The 21,386-nt window shown below is 36.7% G+C and overlaps 1 protein-coding gene and 1 long non-coding RNA gene across 3 annotated transcripts; one reads left to right on the forward strand and one right to left on the reverse strand.

Moving 5' to 3' along the window:
• Positions 1-6,628: 6,628 nt before the first annotated feature.
• Positions 6,629-7,287, reverse strand: LOC127565260 (uncharacterized). 2 transcript variants are annotated; one of them, XR_007954629.1, is made up of 3 exons: positions 7,182-7,287; positions 6,918-7,118; positions 6,629-6,864 (listed from the first exon to the last, which is right to left on the reverse strand). It is a non-coding gene; the product is annotated as an uncharacterized LOC127565260 (long non-coding RNA). The 2 variants fall into 2 exon arrangements; XR_007954630.1 differs by having other exon boundaries at positions 6,918-7,132; positions 7,182-7,272.
• A 6,966-nt stretch (positions 7,288-14,253) lies between these two features.
• Positions 14,254-18,549, forward strand: LOC117565270 (box A-binding factor). The gene is given in 1 exon segment (XM_052002973.1): positions 14,254-18,549. A coding segment is annotated over 1 exon segment (2,415 nt). The 5' UTR covers positions 14,254-15,179; the 3' UTR covers positions 17,595-18,549.
• Positions 18,550-21,386: the final 2,837 nt, after the last annotated feature.

Raw genomic sequence — 21,386 nt, forward strand, 5'->3', positions numbered from 1 at the left:
GAATACAAAAACTAGTTATTATCAAAAGCATTGAAATAATTACTTGAATCGTGGTAATTTAAGAAATTAAAATGTAAATCAAATATTCGATAAGTAGCTAAAACTTCTGTTGTTCACCTATTGTTATTCCCTTAACTTGCTCCACTGTTTGCTAGAATACACAAAAATATCTTTATGTGAATATCTGACAGCTCTTCGAAGCACAAAATATGTTTGCGAAACAAATTATTTATTCTTCAGAGATACAGCATAATATATCTCTTAATCAGAATCCCAATTTTGTATCCAACCCGCGGATCCATTCCATTAAAAAAGTCTGCCTAATTATTAGATTATTTACAAGAGAATTTGCAAAAGATTCAAATTCATAAAGATTTGGTGTGAGATTTAGCGCTTAAAATATTTTGGCTTATGCCAAATGAAGTCATAATCAAAGAACTGTTAATATACACATATATGCGGAGTCCTAATGAATTCACAGCTAATTTATTTTCACCAATTTATTTGGCAAGTCGAAAAACAATTTTTGAGACATCTTCTAATGTATGTGAAATTTATGGCCATTTGTTGTTGTTTTTTCTCTCCCTCGATAAATTTGTTTTATTTTTGACTTTTGCATTTTGATTAGCCAAGGCGACGGCCTGTTATAAGTTATGCGAAATGAGGTGGTTGTGTACATAAGTTTGGAGTCCAAATAAAATATATAATATATGAGCCGAAAGTCTTAACTGTAAGCGCTGTAAATTACGTTGTGATAGCGATAGTATTTAACAAATAAACGGAATACGGGATACGGAATATATACGTGGAGATACGAGTATTTTTTTATCCATCATATGCATTTGCATATGAAATGGTCTAATCTGCAGAGCATGCCACATTTGACGGGTCAATATGCCTCGAGAGGTCCAAAGTCAAACATACAAACACACATGCATAGTATCTATGTGCCTATTGTATCTAAATATCTATTGGCCACGCTTGAGTCTTGAGCTCGCTTGAGTTGAGCAGCAGGTTGAACCTTTTTGTTGTCCATATTTGTTGTTTCTTGTTCTTTTTTTTTGCTATTCATAAGATGATGTTGATAAAGTGAATGGAAGTGTGATCAGTTCGACCGATAGACTTCCAGATATATTAATGAAATTGTGTTGCCGCCAACCGAGGTTCACGATTCACGGTTCGCGGTCCACGAGCCATGTTCCATTTACTAATTATTTATAGGCATTTTATCAGAATGAGCTTGTCAACTTAGCAGCTTATTTAAATTACTGGATTTGTAGTCTGATTTTTATATCTGGAGCTTAGTAAAAATAATAGAATAGCATTAGGAATAATCATCTAAATCATTTTTCTAATGGATTAAAATTTGAGTGAAGCACTTGAAGTGGAACAGAAGTGAAAATCAGTTTAATAAAAAATACTTTAAGTCATTAGAAGTTAAAAATTGTGCTTGTTTTATTTCAGAACAATTTCAGCACATTCTTCTAATGAAATTTATTTTCATAAATTTACATTCTAATCTTTAATAATTTTATATTATTTAATTTTTATACTTACACATCAAAATTGTAGATGGTATTGATTACATTTTCATTCGGAAGTTTGGAACTCTACACTTATTCAAAACTTATCGCATATTATAAATATATTTTTATTTTTATTTCACAATGAAATATGTGGAAGTACATTGAAAAAAAGTATTAAAAAACAATATTTTGATCTTAGTACTAGGAATTTTCTCCTAAAATTTTCTCAAAAAAATGAAAACCTAGAAGTAAGAAAACACAACTTAATTTTAAAAAAATTTTATATTAGACCAAATTCTTATTAATAAGAGAACAAAATTGTATATTTGTAAGACCACAAATCTTATTATAAGAAAAAACATTTCGAAAATGTTATAAGCTTAAACAAGTATCTTAGGTCATATTTTGCGAGGTTAACATTTTTTATTGGAATCTATGTTAATTTTTAAAGTGGTCTTTTTAAAGAACACAATTTTGAAGATGAATATTCTTGATTTAAGAAACTGGTATTTTTGTTCCTTCCTTCCTTACCCTTAAACCTCTATATATGTGTAGTATATTGTAGTATATTTATATTTGCAATTGATAAAATTTAAGAATTAAATTACATATAATTAAAATAAGAATTAAATTACATATAATGAAATAGGAAATATATATATATTTACAACTAGATTGTTTAAGAAAAATGTAAATTCTGTTCAAGTTCCTGTTTTTATTATTTACTCGCACTTAAAACTCTCTATGAAATCTTATCGTCCATTTGATTTCTTTGCGAAATTAGCTCCACTTTGCCCAAGACAAAATCATAACCAGTTTTGAGAAGAGAAAGAAAACAATAATTCAGATTGGCCCAGCGCCAGCTCACACCGTTGAGCCAGCCATTAAAAACTCATCACCATCAGCGGCCAACTGGAATGAGCACACACAAACAACAACAACAATAACAAGAAGATGATGAACAACAACAACAACAACTACAACAACTACGGCCAGCGACATTTGCGGATGGTGATGAGGTCTGCCCTCCAGAGCTGCGGGGTTGCGTCTTTGGCGCACCAATGAGGGAGTGTCCAAAGCATACGTCGCCATCGTTGGATTTTGAAGACTTTAAGCTTGAATGCACACAATCAGGTTCAGCTAAAATCTTGCATATTGTATAATTTAATAAATATATTATATGTTATCTTAAGCATAGTTTTGAGCAGCGCCATTTTGCATGTAATTTGATTAAAGTTTTGAAGTGGACGCCCACAAAATGTACAAAATATTTAAAACCGAACTTCCGCCAAATGAATTCGCATTGTCATTTAAATGCAGAGCGGGGATGGATCAACATCGAGGAGGGGACTGAGGAGACTCACCCCTCCTCAGGTAGAGCTGTGTTGGGCAGGTTTTCTCACGGCGGACTTCGTAATTACAGTTTACTCTCAAGACTGTGTAAGAACTACGCAGCAGCAGCAGCAGCAGCAGCGGAACGATCGGTATCGGTATCGTTTTGTACGCATCTAGAGATCCTTCATCGTCTCCGTCTCCGTCTGCGGCTTCGTTTTACTTGTGGATCTAATTGCAAATACCCAGCAACAACAACTGCGACCTTTTTTTTTTGCCCAACGACTGCAATTAAAATGGAACCACCAACCATCCAAGCAAGCAAGCAACCATCGACAGAGTCTCAATCTCAGTTGCAGTCCCAATCTCAGACTCTGGGCCAGAGGCAGAGGCAGACTCTTAGCCCAAGAACAGCATGCCGGAAAAATCGACTCAAATTACAGAGGCACAACCTCTCTTTTTCTCTCTCTCTCTCTCTTTCTGTGTCTCTGTCTCTCGTTACCCCCACAGTTTGCCAGGCATCGTCGAGGGTTCTGTTCTAGTCTGGCAAAATACTTGGAAAAATTTGCGTGCGGAGCAAAAGAGGAGAGGCGGCATAATTGCCAGCTGTCCAGTGTATTCAGCACAAGAAAGAAATAAAGAAAGAAGAAATATTTCTGGTAAATTAGATGAAATAACATCAGATCTGAAGATATTTGGTTTTGCATGCGATTGATCTGAAAGTCGCTACCTCATTGCGTAGGGTAGTTAGCAAATAAGTTGTCTTAATTGTCAGGGATTTCAAATTCCCATACAGTATACAATTTCATGCGGTCATGCGTTTCTTTTCTTTTCGCTCTCTTCTTCGTTGCTGGTCAAGTTCAGTTTAATGTTACCGTAAATGATGTTTAGACGTTGTAATTGTACGGCTCTATTTTGTAGATGATTTGTTGTATTTGCTGGCAGATCGATATCAGCAATGTCGGTGGTCTTTATAATGGATGCAGTTGGGTAACATCAATCTTAGATTAGACAAGTATTTCGTATTGTGTTGCCTTCACTTTTGATATATTTTAGAGATCATTAAACAAAGTATTGTACTTTAATACACATTTTGAATATTCGAAATGTTTATACACATTAAATATACCATATTAAATGGACATTATTTTGTTACTGAAATATAAATTTCAATAAAACGTATCAGCCCCATAAATATATTTATTTTAAATTATTAAACAGCACAAAATATTATATAAGCTCTATTACCATTTGAAAGAATTGTGAATTGTAAAATAAAAACAAGTAGGAAAGCTACAGTCGAGTGTGATCGACTTTGCGATACCCGCTACCCGAAAATCTTACTATCTTACAATACCTTGGAATATTGATATAGTACTACATTCAAAATATGTCATAGAAAAAATACCAAAAGAATATTTCAGATTGTTCATCAAAGCAACTAAGACCTGAAACATAATAAGTGCTATCGAAAACGAATGATTGCTCTATCTCTTATAGTCTCTGGGATGTAGGTGTTCAAATGGACGGACAGACAGACTGACGGACAGACAGACTGACGGACATGACTATATTATATCGGCTTTTGAAACTGATCAAGAATATATGTATATACTTTATGGAATCGGTGATGCCTCGTTCTGCTTGTTATATAGATTTCCGGCAGGCACAAAGTTATAATACTCTATAAAAATTTAAGTAATAAAATATTTAAAAAATTTAAATAGATATAGATTTCAATTTTTTAAAAGTGAACTAATATTTAAAATGTCAATACTTTATTTATTTATTTAATATATATATATATATATAAGACTTAGATTCTAAATTGATTTATAACCTAGCGTAAATTTACTAGCGCTGGCTGCTTTGACCTTTGACTAATGTAAATACATATATTCAAATCCACTTATACATTTGTTTGTATTTAAAATAATCGCTTAAATTCGAGTTTTCTTCAACAAAGTAAATTGACACATTTTCAGGAAACTATAAAATCAAGTACTTCCCTTTTACTAGTCTCCGTGAATTAGATGAAACTTTTGCTTACAATATTATTTATGAGTTTGTTTGACTACAAATCCGAGAAATCCAACTGACCTTAAATCATTTAATCAGCAAAGAACGGCTGCCCTGAGGCCAAACTATGCCAGAAACATTCCGGACATTCACATAAAATATTTGTGAATTTTTGAAAAACTTGATGCCAACTGTTTGCAGATTTTAATCTTTCACAAACTCAAACCAAGCACGCACACAGACAGACAGACAGACTGAGAGGCAGAGAGACAGACAGAGAGAGACAGGCAGAGGGATATCAAGTCTAAATCTATGTTCATGTCCAGTTCAGTGTCCAGCGGAAAGCGAGGAGCAGGGGTATAAAAAAGTTGCAGTGACACTTGTTAGACGGGCTGACAGCTGGACACTCGACGGGCTTGGATGGAAGCTGTGAGCTGTGAGCTGTAAGCTATGAACTGCTTCTGAGTCTCTGACCACGACCCAATGCAGATGTTGTCGTCATCATTCCAGTTGTCCTTCAGCTGCAGCTGCCGACAACGGACTCCGACTGAGGCGGCCAACTTGGACCGGACAATGCGACGAAGGCGACGACAACTTTTTGCGAAACGAAATGACTTTGACAGACGCCATAACTTGGACTCTTGCGAAACGCCTTAACCCAGGGGCACACACACACACACACATACACAAATACACTCACACTTAGTTCCTCTGTTATTCAGTCTTTGAGTAATGAGGACAAAGTTTTGCATTCGTAATATCTCAGCTACGAAAGAGACTCCGACTTGGACTTGCGAAGGCTTTCGATGGTGGTCAGGCGTGGTGCAATTTGCAAACTTCATTTATTCACGCCTGGAGCACTTCTGAGTGCAAGTATCTCTCCCTCTCTCTTTCTCAATTTGTTGTTTGACATCCAGTTTCCTTAAGTTTGACGCTTTCGACAAGGCGACAACGCTGGAACAAGAAGCTGCTCAACTCCAATTCCAACAACTACTAGAAATTTGAAGCTGAAAAGTCGTTCATTTGTCAGTTGCTCGGTTAAACGGCCTTTGTGTTGCCTAAGTATCTAATGAAAAACATAACTGTGGGGCATGCCACATTATCAGGCAAACAGCCACAATACAAATAGCAAATAAATCCCATAATCTGCAGTTTAAAGAGTGAAGAGAGAAAGCTTCAAACTGAGCCACAAATTTGAAGTTTGCAATTTAAACTCTAATTAAATAAGCTAGAATCGAGGATTCTCGACGGTAAGATATTTTCTAACCAAATGAATATACCATAAAATACTAAAAATATACCAAACTCTAATTTAAGTATATTGATCAAAATATACCAAAATAAGATCCGTCGAATTAGGCGGTTTTGCCCATATAAAAGTATTTCTTAAATAACTTTAAATTCAAGATCTAATTTGCTATTTAAACCATATTAGTTATTTACTATGATTTTAATAATATATGCTAATTCAATATTGAATTCATATTTGAAGTTTTTTGAATTATTACAACATTTCTTCACTTCTAAAATGTTAGCTTTAAAATAATAATCTAGACTTGTAAATATTAACTTGAATTGCTATATGATCAAATAAATAGACAACTTTGCATTTTTAATCATAAACGTTAAGATTTTTTGTATAAAATTACTAAAATATTGTATTCAAAAGTGTTTTAATTTGAATAACAATTTTCCAATTAGTTCAAATTTTATATTTAAAAGTTAAGGAATAGAAAAATGAAGTACATTGAATATATTTATAGCTGGCCAAACAATACTTTATTTATTACTAATATGATACCAAGACAAATAGTTATAGATTTTCTGTGCCCTGTTGCAAAAGTCAAACCTTGCGCGAAGCAAGGACAATAATCGTAGCATTGTAAACAAGTTAATGCGTCGAAACCCTTTTCCTGCTCTCTTCTACCCAGAACCATGTTACACCCCATGCGCTTTGACCAAAAACAAGCGAATCCCTCCAGAAATTCTTAGTATACACGAGTTTGAGTAAAGTACTTTGATCTTGCCAAGAATACATACCAGAAATTTGATAAACCGGCGGTACGCAATCAGACAAAGAATCATCAGTTGTGGAGTTTTGTGTATTTATTGAAATTTTATCTGAATCATCATCCAGCTGAACCGAAAAGCCATAACTTGATATGCGACAGAAACGAAGATAACTCTCGCAATCAGCACAGATATTTTTGTTTATATCATACTGTTCAGTTGTAATTACATCTGCAATTATCAAACTAAAATGCATAAAGCTAAGATTAAACCATTTTCTTTGCATTTACTCACTGCTCAGCGTCACAAATATTATGCAAATTAAACTCCATTTGATCATATTATATTGAAATTTAATGTATATAATAACAAAAATGGTTGCTAAGTTTTTTTGTTTTGTCATTTTCACTTCTATGAGATTTACACATAAATCTTTTTAGTCATTTGTCAGTTTGAGTTGAGATTGTTAAGTGGCAATTGCTCATTTAATAAAACTAATCAACGCTGTTCAAGAAACAAGACAGTTTGTTGATTCGCTCCGTGGACAAAAAAATAAGAGAAAATAAACGTTGACAATCTCCATTTTTGCTTCTAGAGCGGATATAACTAATTGAATGGCTCGGGACGATGACTGGCTGTGAGTGAGTGGCATGCACTACAGAGTGAATACATCCACGAGTACTGTGTGTGTATTCATGTGATGATTATGGGAGAACGGCGAGATCAACTTATATGCGATTGCGCACAAATTGCAGCCATTTAATTCAATTTAAATAAATTTAAAATGCGACCAACTTATTGAGGCACTCGACTCGTCTTAAACATCTGATTTGAATTTGATTGGACTTAATCATGCGCCAGTAGATGCGAGTAAAAGTGCAGTTGAGACCTCTGAAGATAATCTTTACAGCTCTACGAATATTTCATGATTCATCAAAATACAAAATAAAGATAAGTTTATATATGAGTCTTGACAACAAATTGTTAAAAACTTGTATTTTTAAGTTCTAATGAAAAACAAATAAATAAACACCATCTAAATGTAAATAGTATATTTTTAAAAAAAATATAATATATTAGTTCCTTATATTTATAACTATTATGTCAAAACCTTATTTTTAGTGTGTATTATTATATTTCATTTAATTTCTAGCTTTCTTTAACAAAGTTTAATTTTGGTTATGCAGACATGATTTATATGTTTTTAAGTGGATTGAGAATTTAAAGGTTCCCAATAAGTTTGAACTTCAGTCGAGTGTGATATAATATTTAAAAATATTGAAAAATACTAAATTCAATTTCTTCTATAGAGTACAATAATATATGCTTATCAAAACAATTAAGACAGATGCAACCGGCTTTTGTCATATAAACCAATTTCTTGACTAACTTTTACGTTTTCGATTTGATCCCAAACAAATATTCTAAAATTATAAAGATTGTCGCTCTTTCCCTGATAGTTTTTGAAGGATATATATATATATATCTGCTGATATATATGTCTTTTTGAGGTCTTTATGTTCTTTACATAGATTTCCCGTTAGAAAGACTTTTTAATGCCGTTCTACTTAAAAATGCTTTCAAGTTTAAATATTCATTGTGTTGTACTAAAGAAATAATTTCGCAAACTGGAGTAACTGGAAACATTAATTTTATAAATATTTTTGACGAATGTGACAAGTGTCTTGAGTGTCATATTCATATTTCATTTTAATTTATTTATTTTAAGATTTTTTTTTGTACCTGTATATTGCCAGTTGTCACTCCACTTTCCATTGTTGGTACATATTTTCATACCTTTTGAATCTTTCATTGTTGCTATTGTTTGATGTACGTGTTGCTGCCGCTGTTGTAGTAGTTGTTGTTGTTATTGATACGCTCAATATGCAGTCAGTTATTGTTTGCTTGATACTGATTATGTTGTTGCTCTGTCTCGCTCGCACTTTCGGTGTTCCATTTGCCTGACGACTTACTCACTTTTATTGCAAAAAAGTTCAATGACACAAAAATAATGCACACAGCAATACAATGGCAATAACAACAAGAACAGTAATAGTAACAACAGCAACAGCAACAACAACAATATCGTCTTTTGCTCTTTGCCTTTTCCTTCATTGTTCATCGCTTTACTCAAATACTCACACACACACACACACATAGAGAAGTCGCTGCGTCTGCATTGACGTTGACTCCTTTTGTGCGGTTTGCCAGCTAAGCGAGCGAGTGAGCGAGATAGCGAGAGTGTATAGTATGCCATTATTTTGCATGCATCGTCTTTCGCTTTTCAACTCTTTGGCCATTGGCAAATGTGGGTCGCTCTCGCTCTTTCTCTCACTTTGCCTTGACTACTGACCGCAGAAAATCGATGACTGACTGCCTCTGCCTAGCTGCCTGGGCTGGCTGGCTGGCTGAAGCCCTTTTGAGTGCTCTCGTTGTTCGTTTTATTGTTTGCCAAGTTCAGCGCCCAAAAAACTAATGCCATTTATTGTCAACGGCAACTTTCACTCTCGTTCTCAATGCGAGCGAAAAAGAGAGAGAGAAACAGCGTCAACAATCAAGTCAAAGTGCTGAATACTCGTTCCCTCATCATCAACACGTTGTGCAATTTCTATGGCCAGAACTTCGCGCTTATCATCATCATGCAATCAGACACACATACACAATCACACACACACACCCACACACACACACACATACACACATACACACGCACACAGCACTATGGCAGGCAACATTCATCCATCCATTCATTCATTCATTCATTCGTTTGTTGTTGTCTCCCTATTGCATTTTCAAAAGCTAGACAGAAAGAACAACCTGTTGCTCGTCTCTCAACTGAAACTGAACTGAACTGAATCTCAGCTGCTGCTGAACTTCGCCATTTCGCCAGTTCGCCAGGCAATGCAATTTTCAACAACGTCATCATCAACAACAACAGCAACAACAACAACACGAAAACATTGCCAAGCCATGCTCGGCGTATAATACATTCAACAAACAATTGAAATTTCGTATAAAATTGCGAATTGAATGAGGAAATGAATGTGTAAAATGAATAACGTCTGAATAGCATGTGTCTATCTCCCTCTCACTTGCTCTCTGCACGCGTATGTATATGTGTGTGTGTGTGGGTTTGAGCCTGAAAGTGTCGAGACAGGTCGTATACTTGTTTTCTTTTTTCGTTCATTCGTTGGGTTTTTGTTTTGCCAGTGTTGGTAAACGGATAAACTCATAAAACAGTTGATGGCAAAAGTTACCGCAAAAGCGTTTAGATATTTGCTCAAGGTTAACAAGCGAAGAACGAGTCGAGTTTTCGAGGGGAAGGACGAGAATCCTTCAGACAACATGTGAATGAGTTTCGCTCTGTTGATGTTAGCCACATTTTGACAGCAAAGTATGCAACGAAACTTTGGCTAAATATCGTGTAAAGCTGAAAAGAACTTAACAATAAAACCAAGCAAGATAAATTAACTGGAAAATGCCGTAAAAGTTATTCAGCTCTCAATGAAATTATACAATTTAAGCTTAAGTTTCATATTGAAGAGATATATTATATTGAAATTGAAAGGAAACTGTAATTTAAATCTTTCATTCATAAAATTAAAAATATTAAAATGTAATTACTGAGCATTTTATTATATTAATCAATTCAATTAAGAAAAATTAAGTTAAATAAATACTTAATATTATAATACATCATTTTGAATGCAAATAAGTTTTAATTAATTTAATAAAAACATTAAGAATTAACGAATTTAAATAACTTAAAATTTATCACAGTAAAAATAAAATTTGTAGTTAAAAATTGAAAATAACTATCCTTTTATATTTATCAATTATTTTTTTTTTTATTTAAATTTCTTTATTTACATGTAATATTATGGTATGTCGTTTTATAATAAAGCTTATTTTGTCGTTTCTGTTTTCCATTATTGTTCACTAAATAGCAAACATTATTTTACTCTTGACAAGCAAAACAATTTTTTTAAGGAATACTTTATTTAAAAGTTAACAAACAGTACAAAAGAATGTATACCTTAATACAACAATACTATTACAAAAACAATATATTTTAATATCAATTGTTGTTTTCATAGTAGTTCAATTGCTTTATGCCGATTTGAATGTGCTCTAGTTTTTCTGTTTCTGTTTTTCCTTTTGCATTTGAAGCTCAAGCGATAACAATTTGACAGGTGCACATGTTGGCGAAAAGGAGATAGCTGTAGCCTAGCGTTGGAGCGAGCAGCGCAGCAACGCAGCAGACAGAGTTAGAGAGGCAGAGAGAGGGAGATGTCTCTATCATCATGCTATGTGCGAACTGAGTGAATTGTGCGAATATTTTTGTGTTGAACTTGTTTGCTTGCCAAATGCCTTTTGTGGCTGTGTTGTTGTTGATGCTTTTGTTGTTGTAGTTCTTGTTGTTGTCGTTGGCTCCTCTTGCTGCCTTTTGCCATTGTCCGCCGCCTGTTGTTGTTGCTGTAGTTGTTTTTGTTGCGTTTTTATTTCTTTTATTATGTGCGAATGTTTGTATGAAATGGCGCCATTGTTGTTGTTGTCGTTGGGCGTGTCTGTGTGTGTGTGTGTGTGAATGTTTGTATTTGTATTTTTATTTCATTTTTTTTGTGCGAACAATTAAAACTCTTTGCAATGACCTTGACTTTGTTTTTTTCTTTTTTTTTTTAAGTGTATGTGTGAGCTTCCTTTTCCATTCACACGCGCCCAGCACGCTCAGACGTCAAACATAAAACACAAACAGCAGCAGCAGCAACAACAAAGCCGTCTGAGTGTCTACTCAGTCTGAATCCGAGTCTGAGTCTGGAACTGAGTCTGTTTCGTTTTTGGTTTCGGTTTTGGTTTTAGGTTTGTTTTGGGCTTATTATGCTCTTGTTTTCTCTCGAATTCCCCCTTAAAGAATCGAATGGCTGCACAAATATACAATAATAATACAACAGCAATAACAACAATGGCAACAAGAAGTGCTCTGATAATGAATAAGAATCGTTTGTTTTTTTTTTCACTTCTTTTTTTGGTATTGTATAAAAAGCCTTTTCAGCTGCAAAGCGAAATTTGCTCTCTTGGCTGGATTTGCGGTTAAGATTTGCGTTTTGTTGTAGTAGGTCAGTAACTGAGGCAGGTTTTTTTTGTTTTATTTTTATATTTTATTGTTTATTGTTTACTCAATGCTTTGTTCACTGTCAAATCGTTTGCAATTGGCCATAAATTCACTCAACTCTTTTCTCTCCTGTCCTCAGAACATATCGCATTTTATTTCCACATTCTTTGTTTCCAACTCCAAAGTACATAAACATTGATTTCTGGGTTAGTAATTCGTGCCTTGTTTTGCCTGACGAAACAGTGAACAGGGAATGGCAAATCAGCCCCCTAATGACTTGCAAAAAATAATATGGTATTGTTTGAATATAAGATGATTCCGTTGGTTACAAGTGGATTACCGATTATTCGATTGAGCTTTGTTTTTCTTAACTAATTAATTTGATTATAGAGTGGAAATATATGTACATATAAACTCAGATAAATGTTAGATGTGTGCAATTATTTAATTTATTCAATTTTATTGTAATGCTTTTTTATAGAAACTTTATATACATATAGTTATACATTTATTTCTTTCATCCTTTTTCCAGAATATTTTTTCAAATGTCTTTAATTTGAATAAATAATGCTAACAAATTAAAGGAAAATCTCTAATGATAAAACATTTTCAAAAAATAAAATTCAAAGTCCATTAAAGAATACGTAATATAAAACTATACATAGCTAATAAATTTTTAGTAAGATTTATTTTATTAATCAATAAATATTATTTAATACTTTATCAAAATTAATAACAAGCTAAAAAATTATCAAACTTAAGAAATATAATAAAAATATATTACAAAAAATATGTGTTTAATTTTTTAAAATAAACTATACATAAATTACAGAGAAAATGTATTATTAGGCATTATTTCTGAATATAATAATTCGCATATATAATTATTCCATTAAGAAAATGCTTGCACAATTACTAAATGTGTGCCGAATTTGCACAGTGATTAATATGACATGAGTCAAATGATTTGTAAAGCATTCCAAGCGATACAGACGCATTAGCTTTACCTCTTTTTCGTAACTGAATCAGAATCGAGGCCAGACTTGAAGCCAGAGAGGAAGAATGAGGGGGAATTATTGCATTGCGCATATGAAAACCAAGTTGAAATGAGTACCGAAAAAATGAGTCATGTGAAAGCTCGTTACTCTTTTAGTTTTCAAGTGGAGTGGGTGGGTAAGTGGAGCAAGCCGAAAGCCGCAAGACAATGCGGTTGACTATTCACATGTGCAATGCTATAATTACAACAACGTGCGAGTATCTCGCGTGTATCTAAAGGATGCCAAACCGCATCAAAGTCACACAAACACACACATACGCACACACACACACACACACACACACACGCTTGCAAGTGTTGCTACTGCAGTGCACTTGGCAGCACTTGTTTAATACATTTCTCATTTTTCAGCTGCTGCCTTACACTATTATTTACAGATTTTTCTTCTATTTTTTTTCAGCAGCAGCTGTGGCTGCTACCTTGGCAAACCCATTAGGTTAATAAGAAGAAGAAGCAGCAGCAGCAGCAGCAGAAAAAACGCAGAAAATAAATGGAAATAGCAAAAAAAAAAAAAAAAAGAACCAAAATGCAAAATTATTCAAACTATGCGCGTGATACCCGTTTACCCGTTGCCCGTTACCCGGTTCTTGTTGGCTGCCTCGACGGTTCACAGTTCGCGTTGAATTTGCAGCCTGGCTCCATGGAATGGTCGGCCATATTTAAAGCGTATGCGATAAGCGCAAAAATTCCGCCAGACTTTGACTTGAAACTGCTGTTGTGAAAACTGGCAACATCGCATGCCATAAAAGCGACTGGCCAGCGACGACATTTTTATGGCAACTCTGGCAACGCAGCCAACAACGACACGGATCGATATGTGGTGCAAGCGAATGTCACAGATATCGTCGTCTCGTTCACGCGCATCGTTGATTGGCGCTGTGCGCTGCGCAAAATCCAAGCTGGCTATGCTATCAACACACTCACTCACACACACTCGCACGCAAGCAGCAGCCGCGGCAGGCAGAGCGAAGCGAAGCGTTTATTTGATTTATTAGCGTGAGCACACAGACCACTAGTGTTGTCTTTCTCTAACGCTCACGCCTGCCTAGAGGCTCAAGAACTGGTTGTGTAAATGCCGTCACACACACAGCCATGCACATGAACACAAGCAGAAGCATACCCGGTTTGACTAGCCACCCTGTCTGTGTGTGTGTACGTGTCCGCATTGCTCGCAGCTCAGCTTCAGTCTCAGCTGCTGGCCAGTCAGTCTCTCATTCGTCTCTCGCATTCGCTGTCGTCAGCACACGCGCGCACGCAACGAACGCAAAGCAACGCAAAACGAATTCGAGTTTGTTTCGAGTTTCAGTGTTTTGCGCCCTCATCTCGGCATCGCTTTGTCGTCACACGTCTCGTTTCGTCTCGTCTCTCACTACGGGAATATACCTACACATATATATATAGAGCTACACACATATATATTTTTTGGTCGGTTTATTTTGCGCTTCGTTTGACGGCGCTCGTTATCGCTGAACAGGTTTCGCTGCTGCTGTCCACACAACGCAGTCGAAACAGAAACAGAAAGGTGCTCAATTCCGCGTAGTGTGGAGGTATTTTATCATCGTCTTACGCAGCGCGCTGATTTTTTTGCTTCAAAATAAAATACAGCAAAAACAAAAATCAGCCACAAAATAAATAGCAACAAATTCGCGACGCGTTTCAACTAAAAACAAATGCCAAGTGTTTTAACCCAAAAAACGAATAAAATAAAATAAAATGAATAAACGCTTAAGCAAATAGCAAAAAGCAAAGCAAAGTAAAATAAATATACGTAAGAATTGAATGTGTCAACTGCCAACAGAATTGGCCAAGTTCTCAAATTCTAAAACAATTAACAAATAAAAGTCAAACTAAAGTAAATAAGTGCAACATGGTTTCCAAAAGAAATGTTCAAAAACAAGCATAGCGAATAAAACATAAAAACATAGCGATAAAACTACGAAATTAAAATAACAAACTTGGAAGTATTGGAAGTGCTGAAAGTATTGGAAATATTGGAATTATTGCAAGTACTGGAATCATTGGAGTATAGACACAGCAGCCACAGGTGCTCGAACATATCCGAAGATAGTAAAAGTATCTGTGAGATACACTCGATCAAAGCTACAACAAAGCTACTTGCAACATGCTGACCGTGGAGGCAGACATGAAGGGAGGCGGCATACTGCACGCCACAATGCCGCCGCTGCACGCGAGTGCCGCCTTGCACGGCCACGCCCACGCGGCAGCATCCTCCTACTCGGCGCTGGCGCCTCTGATGAATTTCGGGCAATCGCCACTGACGCACTCGCAGCTTAGCCAGCACAATCATCACCATCATCATCATCACATGAGCGCTCACATTGCCGCCAGCCAGAGTCCCAATCCGCTCAGCTCGCTGCAGTCGAGCATAGCCAACACTCTGAACGGTGGCCAGCAGCAGCAACAACAGCAACAGCAGCAGAGTTCGCCGCTGCACAGTTCGAGCGAGCTGAGTCCCACACAGAGCAGCATTGGCAGCCATCACATGACATCGCCAGTGAGCCACCATCAGCAACAGCAGCAGCAGCAGCAGCAACATCCTCAGCAGCAGCAACATCCCAGTTTGATGGGCGCTGGCAGCGCCTTGAGCAGCATGACCAACAGCAACAGCAGCAACGGCAACAGCAACAACAACAACAACAACAACAATTCGACGGCAAACAAGAATCAACAGCACGCGGATCGCGTGAAGCGACCGATGAATGCATTCATGGTCTGGTCACGGGGCCAGCGACGCAAGATGGCCTCGGACAATCCAAAGATGCACAACTCGGAGATCTCGAAGCGCCTGGGTGCCCAGTGGAAAGATCTCTCCGAGGCCGAGAAGCGTCCGTTCATCGACGAGGCGAAGCGATTGCGCGCCGTCCACATGAAGGAGCATCCCGACTACAAGTATCGGCCGCGTCGCAAGACCAAAACACTGACCAAGACCAAGGAGAAGTATCCCATGGGCGGCCTGCTGCCCGGCCAGCAGCCAGTGGGCGGTGAGCCCGGCACGCCCACACGCGTCTCCCAGAGCATGGGCCAGAGTCAAGCCTTGAACGGCGGCGGCGGCTCCGGTGGCGCCTCGGCGGCAGCAGCCGCAGCAGCAGCAGCAGCGGCAGCGGCCCAACAGGTGCGCCCCAACATCCATCAGATGAGCGTGCCCAATGGCTATATGCCCAATGGCTATATGCATCCCGATCCCGCCGGCTACCAGACGCACTACATGAACTACGCTCCCCGCTACGGCGAGATGGGACACATGTACAATGGTTACGGCATGTACGACACTGTTGCCGGGGGACAGACGTCGCCGTACGGCAGCAGCCTGCAACAGCCGGGCTCGCCGTCGCCGTACGTGCAGCAACAGCAGCCGGGCGGAGGATTGACGGGCAATGGGTCGCCGGCGCCGTATGGCGCACAAGTCTCCTGCCAGAGTCACAGTCCCAGCGATTCGAGCATCAAGTCGGAGCCGGTGTCGCCCAGTCCGAGTGCGATAGCGTTGAACAACAACAACAATGTGCACAACAACAATCACATCATGAAGCGGGAATACATCTCGGCGACGGCAGCGGCGACAGCGGCGGCAGCGGGCAGCGACCTCAATCATCTGATGAACATGTATCATCTGCACGACGCCGGCGCAGCGCCAGAGCAGCAGCGACATCTGATGCACTATCAAACGGCATCGCCCGAGTTGCAGCAGCAGCAGCAGCAGCAACAGCAGCCGCTGCAGCACGTCATGCACCAGCAACATCAGCAGCAACAGCAGCAGCACCAACAGCACCAGCAGCATCAACAGCAGCAACAGCAGCAGCAGCAACATCAGCTGCATCAGCAATCGCTGCGAGCAATGGCGCCCCTAGCACACATGTGAGAAATGGCCAGCGCCTATGGAGCCGCCGCCGCCGTGTCCGTGAATGTGTCGCCGCCGCCGCCGGCGCCCGTTGGATATATGCCAACAGCAGCCATAGCGGCAGCGGCAGCAGCAGCAGCAGCGGCATCAGCCACACAGCAGCAACAGTTGCTGAACGGCAGGCCAAGTCCGACGGCATCGGGATCGGGTTCGTCGGGCGGTCGCTCCTCGGCGCATTCCAGCGGTCACACGACCACAGCGCATTCACCCGCCTTGGCGGCGGCTGCTGTTGCCGCTGCCGCCTACCAGCTGTCCAGCACAGCAGCACAGGCCACAGCAGCCGCAACCGCATCCTCCTCAGTCCCCGCCTCCGCCTCAGCATCCGCCTCTGCCTCGTTTGTGGCCTCAGCCAGCATGCTGGACATGCAACAACTGGAGGAGCAACAGCAACAGCAGCAGCAGCATCATCATCACCAGCAGCAGCAACAGCATCACCAGCAGCAGCAGCACTATCTGCAACAGCAGCAACATCATCACCTACAGCAGCAGCAGCAGCAGCATTTGCAACACCAGCAACATCAACAGCAGCAGCAGCAGCAACATCATCAGTTGTATCATTATTCGCAGCAGTTGCATGCACACGAGGCCAGCGCTGGTTTGTTGGATATATCCACATTGTAAATTATTGAAAATACACACACACACACCAACACACACACCTTCACAGACTTAGCTGATATTTGCAAACTAAAGTATATGGATAAACAATTTTAGCTTTAGTTTTAAAACGTAAACGAAAATGCATTAATTTTTAGCACTTGTAATTATAACAAAACGAATAAAATACAAAAAATAATTCCAATAATTTAATTACAAACAAAAAACATGGCATTTACAAATTAAGCATACGCACTGTTGTACAATACAATACAAAACATCTATCTCTCTCTCTCTCTCTCTCCCTACTTCATACATTCCACACATTTCTTTTGCTTTCTCCCAACAACAACAAAAACAAAACCTAAACGACAATTGTGTGATACAAATAAATTGTTGCAAGCAAAACTTGAAAACTAAATTCTTTCATATTCTTTTCGAATTTACTTTCCATGTACAAAATTTAAATTTCCAAATGCATTCCACACATTCAGCCACATATAAGTAAACAAAATGTAACAAAAAAAAAGAAGAAAAAAACACATTCTATTTTATAGATTCTCTTATGCATTAAGTAATTCTAATTATTATCTATTATATAAACAATTTAATTATTAATTATCCTTATGAATACTGCAAAAAGAAAACAAAAAACACAAATGAAACGCAAAGAAAAATCGAAGCATAAATTGTAATAAAAAACAAACAAAACAACAATTATTATTATTATTATTATTATAATTATGAAGAGACAAGCATCTACCACATAATACAAACAAAAGGACAACAAACAAAATGTTAGTAAACCTAAACAAAATTTAGTAAAAAAAAAAAAAACAAAATGTGAAAATGAAAAAGTGAAGCAAGGCGTTAGAAAGAGAGCCAAATTCGCCTGCAAAAACAATAAAAAAAAAAAACAAAATGAAAATCCACAAAAAAACACACAAATAAAAGAAAAATCTTTACAAAAAATATTAAATGAATTGTATTTTTATTTTCCGTATATTTCGGTAATATTTTCATCTCCTTTTATTTAGCCGTCGGCAAATTCTCACATGAAATATTCTAACAAAATTCTCGTTGATTATTTCCTGGCATGACATATTTATTTTTTTTATTATTTCTTTTTACGATGTTGAAGCAAGGTTTTTGGAAACATCTAATAAAATTTGCACACATTAAAAATGAAATGCTCAAATGCTGTTTGATATTTGAGATTAACGACGCTGTTTTATGTATCTCTCTCACTTAGTTCCGTCTAAAACCCACCTAGAATTCAATACATTATTTCTGGAGCGAAACGCAACGAAACTTGTTGATACTTGTTGAGATATTTTTGTATCTTACGGATAGCATTGCGCAGAGCCATAAACTCTGCGACATGTTTTCTGGGATTCGGTATTTAAATAAACATTTAAGATCATTAACAAATTGAATGATTTGACAAAACTAGGAATGGCTATAAAAAGTCAACCACATTAACTGACGGACTGATGGAAATAAGTATCTTGGCATAAAACTCAATTTAGTATAGACTTGGAAAGACATTTAAGGGTTCAACAGTCTTATTTTTGGAATTAAAAAAATAATTTGGATTAATTGAGGATTTGTTTATTGAACAAATTTTAGAATTCACTTTGACGTCATAGAGAATTTATTTCAGTAAAAAGAGGTTAAACTAACTTAAATCATATTTCAATAAACATACACAATAAAGCTAAGATACTTGTTTAATTTTAAAAATTCCACAGCTTAACTACAGAGTCAGAGCCAGCTGATTCCTATTTTTAAACCTTATCTGTGACACTTAAGTAATTATTTACATTGTTTTTTTTTTTTGGTCGTATATTCTATATTTATTGTCATGAATAAAGCCAATTTTCGTGACGGGAAGTGAGAGTTTTGTAGCAGTCGCCGTTGATTTAATACTAATAATAGTAAATGAAGTTGCTAAATTAGATCACTACATTGAAAGTAATTTAAACAGACTTCTAAACCACATCAATCTATGATGTTCACAAGTCGAAAGACGCATCATTGGACTTTCAAATTTGAGTTTATCGCCTACCAGTCATATACCTTTCCAAATACATTATAATTTCTGAACTAATCAAAGCATCCAGTTGACAGTCACTTTTTTCTTTGGCTGCTAAAAACGACCTTAGGCTTATTAACAAACCATAACATCGATTCGATATTGCTAATTTATGCTGGCATCAGGGAAACACCTCACAAAAAAAGCGATACACGCTGCCATTTCTTATGAACGACTACAGAATACTCTACACAACTAAAACACATCATTGGTATCAAGCAAATCAACTTTGCATCATAAAAAACTCATAAAAATTATGTTAACGCCACGTTAATGAAAATTGCAAATTCAACTCACCTCGGCAACCAGAAAACACATAAAAAAACGATTGATAAATAATACAATGACTGAGCGTTGTCGCAAAAAAAAGAAGAGAAATATATGAACATATTTAATAACAAAACAATTTATTTAAATTGCGCAAATATTATACAGAGCCTACTGTAGTTTATTTATTTTTTTCACCATTGGAGCTCACCATTTTGTCGCTATTGCTGATTATTATAATTTTCATAAATGCCATTTCAGACTGTGGCTGATAGAGAGAGAGGGTGTTAAATTAAAATAAAAGCTTTACGGAATTTCAATTAAAATACTTTTAATTTTCTGTCTCTCTTTTTACAATCAATTAACGTGCAGCTTTTAATTACAAAATTTTGTACACTCGTGTTGTATTTTTTTAGACCTATTTTCAAGTTGATTGAAAATCACTTCGTTGTTGTTTCGAATTCCAATTTTTTCGTATTTTGTTTCGCTGTTTAATAGTTTGAAAAAATTTGTCATTAAAAACTAAACTGAATTAACATTTTTCGCAATCTGTGTTGTGTTTTGTTGAGTTGAATGTTGAAATCAGATTGCTTGAGATACAAATGCATAATTTTTCGAAAACAAAATTTATTAATTTTTTATGGGTGTCGCTTGGATACGCTGCAATGCACAGCAGATACAGATACGTTCGCTACAGATACGTATCTGGAGCTTCAGTTCGAGTTTGTTTGACATGCAAATCGCTTGTCGCAGCGTTTTGTTTATTTTCTCGTCAGCCAGTTGGAGCAATGTTTGATTTAGATTTATTATTTTTTATTTTCTGTTTTTTGTTTTTGTTGTTGGGGTTTTTTTTCTAATTAGCTTAAATTTTTGTGCTGCTTCTCGAGTTTATTTGCGTGCCATTTGTGGCGGTGTCATTTGTTGCAATCAGTGAGAAAATTAAGCATCACTTTTGCCATGTGATTAGCCATTAAATTAAATTAAGATCTAATGCCAATCTCTGCCCATTAAACAACAACAGCAACAACACTTTTAGCCTGGCTATTTAGACAGCTGCTTCACTCCGACCAACAACAAATAAAAGCTCTTGATGCAGCTGAGTCATCATCGCAATTAGAAATCGCATCAATGACAGCCGATGATCGTGAGAGTTTTGCCAATTCGTATGCGTTAATTTATGTACGTATATTCTTTAAATTTATTCTCAATTCATAAAAAAAAACACAAAATTCGTATTTTAATTAATGACGAATAGATTATGGAAGTAATTCTTTTTTTTAGTTGTTTATCTAAACTTGTTTTGTCTGCTATTATGTAATTAAGATAAACTTGCATATTAGTTTTCATATTTTATCACATATAATTATGCCATCATTTATTGATAAAAAATATCAATAAAATTGAAATTCTTTTTCTCGGGAATATATTAAAGAATTCAGTCTTTTTTTTACTAC

This window comes from Drosophila albomicans, chromosome 2L (genome assembly GCF_009650485.2).
Source record: "Drosophila albomicans strain 15112-1751.03 chromosome 2L, ASM965048v2, whole genome shotgun sequence".
Lineage (NCBI taxonomy): Eukaryota > Metazoa > Arthropoda > Insecta > Diptera > Drosophilidae > Drosophila > Drosophila albomicans.